We start from the raw sequence: 8,901 nt of genomic DNA on the forward strand, positions 1-8,901 counted from the left end.
TCTTTTCCTCCTCTGTGAGCAGCTGAACACTCCATTCTCAGAGAGATGGAATTAGAAAGATTATTTAGTAATTTTGTGTCATTGCACTAAATTCACACAAAAGTTCATCCTGCGCTTACGACGAGATTTTCACACTCTGTTGCCATGTCTACGATGGAATGATTTCCTCTTAGCCTTGCTTTGGGTACAGCTATTTTTCTCCCCTGAAATTAGACTTTTCCTATTTTCTTTCCAGGTTAAATTTATGGGACTAAGAGAACAATGACATCTGCTGCAGAGACCAGCTACACCTTGATCCCAAACCAGAAGTACAGACGCAGTAACCGGCGCTCCAGACAGTGCTGCAACAGCTTGGACACAGATTCCCAAGTTGTGTCAGCACTCGGGTATTTTCAAGCACTTCCATTAGAGATCTTTCAGATGGTATTGAATTATCTTTCAGGTGAGAATCTGATAAGAAAGGTGGTATTACTTCCGGAGTCTGAAAAGTACCGCAGGTTCCCATTTAGAAAACGTCATTATCAGTTAAAATGTTTTAGCTTTTAGCTAGCTGAAGTAATTTTGTGTGACTTATTCTCTGAAATTCCAGCTTTTATACAGAAAGAACCGAATGACCAAAATTTAAATGATAATTACAAACTATTTGAAGTGAGTTTTGCCTGGCATGCGTGGAAAGTATTCCTTAGATCCATCTACTTCTAATTACTCCGGTTTGTTGGCAAAGGAGATAAAACAGTAATTAAATTTTGCTTTATTTGAAAATCTTGTTTCTCAGCCTATTTTTTAAGTAAGATACAGTCACTGGGTAGCGAGCGGCATTCTTCCGGCAGTAAAGATTTACAAGTACACTGGGTTTTGCCTTTTCAGTGAAGGATATCAGCATGCTGAGCATGGTGTCGAAAAGCATCAGCAACCGCCTTACAAATTACATCTCGACCCCGTCAGGAAACCGACGGTTCTTACTGCAAGACTTTCATAACCTCGAGCTACCTGGCAAGAGAGAAGGACTCCACATTTTCGAGCACTACAAATCTCTAGGTGATCCTTTAATGCAAATGCTAACAATTAGAGGGGAACCAAACTCACTTAAAGGGTTTCTTCTGTCACACGCATCGATCAGCGAAACGCTGAGGATATGGCCCGAATCGTTTGTGCAGCTCCTTCTGAAAGTGAAGTTCTTCCCGGTGCCAAACAGCCCACTCCAACACCATTCACTGGCAGAGGGAAAGGGGTGAGGAATCACCTGAAGGGATTCCAAAACCTCTTCGTAAGGGACAAAAATAACGTACATTCTCCCTCCTCTGTGTTTATTTTTTCCTGTCAAACAGCAAGCAGGGGATGGGCAGAGCATGAGCTCTCCTTAGGAGTAGATGTTCCAAATTTACCTTGTTTGGAGAGTCCCGGTGGAAACTGCGGCAGAAACCTGGAGGTCTGGGCCCCGCTTCGACTGGAGGAACGCGGCTGCTGGGGCTGCCCTCGGCTGGCACTTTGGGGCAGCTCACGTTCCTCCCATTGGGAAATGTAGCTGCAGTGCTTCAGCCCAGCCGAGACCTGAAGTGACCAAAAGCAATGGTTTATTTTTAAAATGACGCCCCAAACCCTACAATTCTTAAAAAAACCCCAAAAAACCAGTCAAAACCACGTTAAAGTTAATTTGGGCTTTGTAGGCTGAGCAGCCTCAGCTCTACTCTGGAGAATTCTCTCCAAAGTCTGAGCTGGTCAATAGAAAATTGACTTGACCAAGCTTTGGCCCGTGTCCTCTCCAGATCAATAAATTCTGTCCGTCACGTCGGAACGCTAACACGCTGCTAAGTAAGGAAAGAGTCAGCTTAGAACTGTAGTTTTTGATACTGAAGGAGTTTGTGTTTTTTGGGACCCTGACAATTCAGGAAACAAAGGTTCCTTTCCCTCCCCCCGAAAAGGACATGCTTTTCTGTGGATTTCTTGATTAATAAAAAAGATATATGTTTTTTCTTCTGGTAAAAGTTTTTGAAGAGCAAACTATTAACCCATTTTCTACCACTAGTGTAGAAAAAAATGCTGCTTAACAGACGGCTGTTCCACATTCTAATGAACTCCAGACTTTGACATCCTAAGCACATACCATTTCAGTCCCGCATAGGAAAATAATTTTACCTCTTAGCTATGCTTTACATCGACACAGCTTGAAGTATTTTCTTTTCAGAGCACGTGGCTACCCTGAAAAAATTTTGGAAGCTCGTTTTTCCATGATGTAAGGGGAAAATCAGCGTTCCCCAGGGTACTGCTAAGAGGTGCAACAAGTAACATTTATCTCCAATAGTTATTTCCAGTTTCCAACAGTAATTTTAACAGGGCTCCAGCTGTGATTAATAGGGACTTTACAACATGATAAACAAGTTGTCGAGTTGGAAGCCTACACACTCCCTGAAAACACTTCTTTAGCCAAAGATTTCCCCCTTCTCCAAAGCACCGGTGACCTTTTTGCGCTGCTATTTTCTCCTCAGAGCAGCAGCTTTGGCCAGCGGGCTGTGTGCGTGAACACTTAAGCTCACCCGCGACCGCACGTGCCACACGGGTCTCCTCACGGCCGGGCACGTCTTCCTTTCGTTCGCAGGACTGTTGCTTAAAAGATGCACACTCCTACTGCCCACGAAGGACAGGCTGAAGTACATCCACAAGATTCTCTCCGAAGTAAGTTCACGGTCCTCCCGCTAGTGTTTCGACTGGTCGCTCGCACTTCCACTCCCGCTGCTGTGAAGCGACTGCTGGTTGAATCACACCTTTTGTTGTCCCTTTGCTGGAGATTCATGACTTACTGTGCCATGATTCGTTGATTCGAAATCGGTCCCTTTTCGATAACAACGGAAAAGTTGAAGCCAGCGCGTTGACCACAAAGCTGTTCCGCTGAGATTTCCTATTCCAAGATGAGCAGTTTTCAACTTTTCCTCAGCTTGTGGACCACTAGAAATTTTTCTGTGGAAGGGAAGAACTTTACTCTTAATTCCACTCTTCTTCGAGACCCTTTGCACACCCATTTGACCACAGTTTTGAACCCGATGCTAAGCCATAGCGTAGCCCTACAACTTGTTTTCTTACGTGACAGGGAAGGGAATCCTTCCAAACCCCTCTGAGCAGTATTGGTGTGCACAAGTAACAAACAGAATTTTCAGTCGCGTGAAGATAAATTACTGATGTTTTGTACTTGCAGGTTCCCTGTTTTAAACTTAATGGTTGTCCAAGTCCTTTGCATTGTTTAGGCTTACAATGCTACGGTGTGTTCTTACAGGTACAGTACCTTTATGGAAAGAAGGCAAGTATCACAAAAGAAAATTGTTTCCTAAATTAAACTGTGTTTTTGCAAGATATTTAGAAGCATAAGATGGTTTGGGGCCTTAGATGGTAGGGGGGAAGGCATTTATTCACACAGCTCTCCGAATTTCCTTTCTGGTTGTTACCAAGTTGCTGATTTGACTCTTGAGAATTCCTTGGTCTGGATTTCACTGCCAGCCAGTCTGGATTTTGATTAGCCATTTATTATCTAAGAAGACATGGGAGGAGGGGAGCATTTTACGACACGGCTTCCAATTCACAAATCGAGAGCAGAGACAGACAGAGCGTATTTCTCCAACCTGAGAAATGGCGTCGCGATAACTCAATGGCTCTGTCTATTCATTTGTACCCTCTTTCTTCTGTAACCTTCAGATCCTAACAGCAGGCTGGGACGAACTCGAGTGCCACCGGGTTTTTAACTTCCTCTGCGAGCTGAGCAATTTACCCCGTAAAGTGCAGACAGTTGTCAGCAGCAAACCGGGTAATCCTCAAAGCAGACAAAAGACCTACAAAAATCAAAACATGTTATCATGGAGAATCCCAATTACTGCAAATAAATGGGTTTAGAATCGAACGTGTTTTCACCCAGCTAAGCCTCACAGCAGCAATTCTTTCCCGACTCTGGGTTAGCTCCAACATGACGCAGAAAGCGAGCATTCTGAAGCAAATACTTGGCCTTAGTGTGGATGAATATACCTTTTTTTCCCCTTCACCCGAAGCAAAGATCAACACTTTTGTCTCCAGCACATATCCTGTAATGGAGAGAGATATCTTGAGAGGCCTTTAGGGTGGGTTTTTTTTTAATTATTCCATTATGAAGCCAACATGTGAGTTCTCTATATATGTAAACAGCAACGGGGTCTTCAATCTTTCCTGCTGTACCCCAGTGAAATCAAGGGGAAAGGAACCGACAGAGAAATAAAGCGATGCAGTAAAAACTCAGGGTTAATATTTCTGAAACGCAGCCCTGACGTGGCACATGCCTCTCAAGAAGTTCTCGTGTTACCCCAGCACAGAGCAGGGGATTTCTGTGGAACACTTTATTCACAGCCATGCGCACACTTCCCCCGATTTCCACTTACCGATGCCAAAACCCAGAACCCAAAAATCAGCAGAGAGCCCCTAAAGACACGCACGAGTGATGCAGAAAGTATCAGAGGGTACATCTGTAGCTTCCATGGCCTGAATGAGCTGGGAACTAACGGCTGAGAATTTTATTAAATCCGTCTAGATGTTCTTGGGCAGCTTTGAGAAAATCCTTCTTCCTCTAAAAAATAAGTTATTGTCTGTACTGCGTGAGGCTGAGCGCATTTCTAATAATCCACATTCTTTTACCCCAGGAAGCGCCCGAAAGCTCGAGCTGCGGATCAGGTTGTACTGTCGTGAGGTCTTGCTGAACCACTGGATTCATCGAAGCGATTCTGCCTTTTGGTTGAGTCGCATTCTAAAGCCGTGGCCCATCGTCAATCAAGCTCGCCTGCTGTACATCATCTTTGGGCCAGTGTCCCCTCTTGATGGCAAGTAGTCCAGGCGGTTAATTTTCAAAGTTTGTCTCCTGGGAGTGAGATTTCCTTGTGAGATGCAGCATTTCTGAAAACCAAGCTTTATGCAAATAAAATGTAATTGCGTTGCCTAGAAAAAAAAAATCGTTCTGCTAAGCCAGACCTCACCAACATACATAAATTAAGTAAATGATATACCTATGTGTAGAAATATATATAAAAAAATACAATTCAAGTGAAGCAATTGCATCTCAGTTCCTCTATTCTCCTCTGTTTAGGGTAGAATTAGCTTGAATGCACCTCAAAGAAGCATCTGTTTTCCTGCAGAAAAGCAACACTTTCTCACTTAATTATTAGACGTGGGTTTCTTTAAATGGCACTTTGATTCATGCTGCAACTACCACAGTCCCTACTAAAATGACAGATGGAAAAAAGGCCTCCCTGTCACAAAGCCTGAGCTGTGCTCCCCAGGTTCCCCTCCTCTGACTCTGCCGTGAGGCCCAGTTTAGCAACTTTAAAAACATTTTTAAAAAGTTTACTTTGTCACTGAATAGAAGTTGTGATTAATGTATTGCTCAGGACACGTGGTCTGGCAGAAAATGATAGAAGGACCAACAGATGAGAGCAGTCTGAAAGGTCTGGCAGACGCGGTTAAACTGCTGTTCGATACAGAAGCTAGAGAATGGACAGCAGACGATGTTATCAGTCTCGTGGACGAGCTGTCAGGTGTGTTTTTGCCTTTCTCATTAATCCGCAGGATTAGAGGCTCGTGCCCTCCAAACCTGGCACCGAGTGTGCTTCAGACACCGAGCTGCCTGGGGAAGCCGAGGGTAATACTCCTCACAGTAGCCGCAGTGGAGCAGGAAAAGTCGTTACGCTGGAAGCCAGGCGGCAGCTGGGGGTGAGAGAAACCCGGCACCGCTTACAGCTTCGGGCTGGCTCTCCCTGTCGTGAAATATTTTAAGAATCCACGCAGACCTTGGAAATTCAAGTCTTGTCTAGCCATTAGTAAGGAAACGTTGTCCAGGCTGCGTAAGCTGAACACGTAACATTTAAGCCAAAATGTGACTGAATGGTGTTACCAGCTACGCTAAAAGTTAGTTTTGGGTGAGATTGTGTCCCAGGAGCTGTGTTGTGAAGAGCTCCAACTGTAGGAATCGCTTACACGACTTCACCGCTGCAAACTGTATTCTAGAGGGTGTCCCTTCGCAAATCCTGGTTCACTCTCAAAGCCAACAACTCATAAATCCCAGAGTAGTTATTGTGGTGCTCCTTTTTTTTTTTTTTTTTTTTTTTTTTTTATTCAAAGATCACTAAAAATCTCTCTATTTCATCACAAAGTTGTTCCTAGGGAGTGGCTCATGGAGAACAACGCTCGGCTTCTTATTCTCAGCGGAAACAACATTTGCTTCACTTTCATGGCCAGTAAAGCTGTGAACGGGAGAGCCGTCGAGTTAGCCAGGCTCGTGGTCTTCCTGACTTTGGTGAGTACTACTGGACAGGGCACACTGGGGTCTTTTGTCTTTTTATCCTCTGCCCTTGAGGAGAAGCACCAAGAACAAGAGAAGCACCAGCAACAAGAACAACATTTGCGTCCTCATAACAAACCCTGATCTTCCAGGCCACGGCTGCAACCGACCCCATCATTCTCTAGAATCCGTAGTTAATTCTAAAACTGAAGCTTGCCTTTCCTAGCATCGTTTCTAAAAATAAAAAGATGCATTTCTAATATTTCCTGTGCACATCAGGTCTGCGAGAAGGACCTGTACTGCATGGACTGGGCGGTAAAAATGATGCAGAAGGTCTGCAAAGTTTTCAACACCCTGGCAGAGAGAAACAACTTCCTGCAGTGCGTGGAGAATGCCTTCGCTCACACGATCATGGACATGATGCAGAACGTCCTGTCCGGTAAGTCCGTGGCTCCAACGAGCTCTTTCCTTGGGAGCATCGCAGCCGGGCCTCCTCCCCTCCCTCCTCAGGTGCCTCGTGTCATTTTTTGATAACACAGACTCAGGAATCAAAGGTTGTAACTGGGAGAGATATTTATTTTTAACCAGTCTCCCCTAAGAGATTCCTGGTGCCATGGGTGGCAAAACCAACCATCTCGTAAAACACATCCCAGCGGAGAGTCGGGCCCGAGGTCCTTGGGGAGGATGGGTTCCAAGCAGCCGCTCGCCAGCCTGTTCAGCTCAACGAGCCGCAGTTGCTCCCTGTCCGCAGCTTGTCAGCCTCGATAAACCTCCAGGCTGATTACGACGGCAAAGCTGTGGAGATGAGCAGCCGGCTCGGCGAGCACAGATTTTTGCCTTAACGCAAAATTGTTCTTGTCTGTGTTTGGATGAGCTGGTGAAGGAATTTTGGAGAGGCTCTGGTGTTATTTCGCAGCCATCCCACCATCAGGTGCGGTCGCTGCTGCCTCATCCATCTAAGGGGAGGCTGCTGATTCAGCCTCTGCTGAAAACACTGAATGAGTAAGATTTATCTGCAAAGAAGTCATTTAGTTTCACTAGTCATTTTAAAATCGTTTTCTTTGTCCTGGCAGGGGATCATGACGAAGAGGACAGCAGCTTTTTTAATCTGTTTCACCTTGTCAACGCACAAGCGAACTTCCATAAGGAAATCCTGTTCATGGCCATGAGAAGCGACAGCAACCCCGCTTGATGCTCTGGATTTTACAGACTCTCGCTCGACTCCTGCTGGATTTTTCCATTATTTCATTTTTAAGCGTTTACAAAACACTCTCCAACAATTTTTTTCATTCTCTATTCCACTAAGAGTTGGAACGGCAGCAGCAGGAGCTGCCGAGGTGCATCAGACGAACTGAACGAGCTCGTGGGACCATTGGGGAGCCTCCGCCCTCGCTGCGCGCATTTTCCTCCTCCATGGCGGTGCCGGGACCCGCTGAGGAAGCGGGCTGGGGGCCTCCACGTTGGGAACACAAACCACATTCTTTTCCCACCGTGTATGTTTGCACACACAATAAAAACGACACGGGTTTCAGAGTTGATGTGAGTCTACGAGTTGAAGAATGTTATCTTAGTTCAGAACCGAAAACATTTTGGTCTTTAAATTTTGTTTTCTCTTGGGAGTTGGAGGGGAAAAAAATAAACCAACAAAAGAGAGACAGACATAATTCAAGAAGCACAGCTACATTTTTTGTCCTGGTTTGCCAGGGCATCTCTCTCCAAGTCTTACACTCTGTGACCTGAGGGCTCCACAGGCCGCACAGCCAGCTTCAGTGGGAGGAAACAATTCCTGAAAGCGATTTAACTGCTTTGATCAAGCAAGGCAAATTTTTTTGCCACCTCAAACTACAGGTGCCTTTTCACCACATGGCAGAAGAAACTTCAAATCCCTCTCCCTGCCTCGCGTAACAGCTGAGCTGTGTTTGCCCTCATAGGGCTTTGCTAAGTTGAAGCCGGGTGTTAAGCGCGCGTAGGGTAAGATCCCTGTCCATTAACGTATGTAAACATTTGCTGCTTGCAAAAAGTTTCCATTTTCTGTTATATTGCCTTCAAAGCGACGCAACGCGTAATAAAAAGCACTTACGTTACTGCGTGTTGTTTACATCGTGGCTGTTTTCTTCCTGTTATTGAGTCGCCGCCTTCTCCACCCGACTCACCAAACGTTTTCGCGTTCCTCCAGGTCCACCTCTGAGCCCACCTTCAGCCCCGAGAGCCCGGCTGAGCCTGCTGGAAGCAGCCAATTTATCTCAGCTGCCCCGACTTGATTGCACCAGTAATGAGCTGACGACCAGCTCGGTAACGACCTGCTTGGAAGTTTGCACCTTCAAAATCCTCTCGACGTGAGTCGATTATACAGTTGGAGGCAGGATTTGACGACCTGCAGGAGGGGATACGGGATGTAAAGCGCCGGTAGATGGCAGAGGTGACACCGAGAGGAGCTCTGCTGGTCGTTGCTTCCAGCATCCCCTTGCTCCTTCAAGGCGATATTTAAGAGATGCTACAGTTACTACAGCTGTGCAGCAACTACGTGTTGTTTTGGAAGCAAGTGCTGATATCTGGTCGGAGAAACAAATCCCTCCGGGGCCAATCGGTGACAAATTCTGAATACGAGAGCACGGACT

At 45.7% G+C, this 8,901-nt stretch overlaps 1 protein-coding gene across 1 annotated transcript; it reads left to right on the forward strand.

The window, feature by feature from the left end:
* Nucleotides 1-261: 261 nt before the first annotated feature.
* On the forward strand, nt 262-7,475 carry FBXO47 (F-box protein 47). Its single transcript, XM_009867450.1, has 10 exons — nt 262-442; nt 868-1,038; nt 2,597-2,673; nt 3,191-3,268; nt 3,685-3,793; nt 4,653-4,829; nt 5,394-5,540; nt 6,156-6,298; nt 6,563-6,722; nt 7,357-7,475. Exons 1-10 carry the CDS (start codon nt 262-264, stop codon nt 7,473-7,475), a joined length of 1,362 nt encoding a protein of 453 aa, XP_009865752.1.
* Nucleotides 7,476-8,901: the final 1,426 nt, after the last annotated feature.

This window comes from Apaloderma vittatum, unplaced genomic scaffold (assembly GCF_000703405.1).
Source record: "Apaloderma vittatum isolate BGI_N311 unplaced genomic scaffold, ASM70340v1 scaffold26150, whole genome shotgun sequence".
Classification (NCBI taxonomy): domain Eukaryota; kingdom Metazoa; phylum Chordata; class Aves; order Trogoniformes; family Trogonidae; genus Apaloderma; species Apaloderma vittatum.

What these genes read in the sequence shown, in the direction of transcription:
- FBXO47 (XM_009867450.1), top strand. Translation starts at nt 262, where the DNA reads ATGACATCTGCTGCAGAGACCAGCTACACCTTGATCCCAAACCAGAAG. An exon ending in TCTCGTGGACGAGCTGTCAG is followed by an intron (nt 5,541 to 6,155) that starts GTGTGTTTTTGC and finishes TTCATCACAAAG; the next exon opens with TTGTTCCTAGGGAGTGGCTC. An exon ending in TCGTGGTCTTCCTGACTTTG is followed by an intron (nt 6,299 to 6,562) that starts GTGAGTACTACT and finishes TGTGCACATCAG; the next exon opens with GTCTGCGAGAAGGACCTGTA.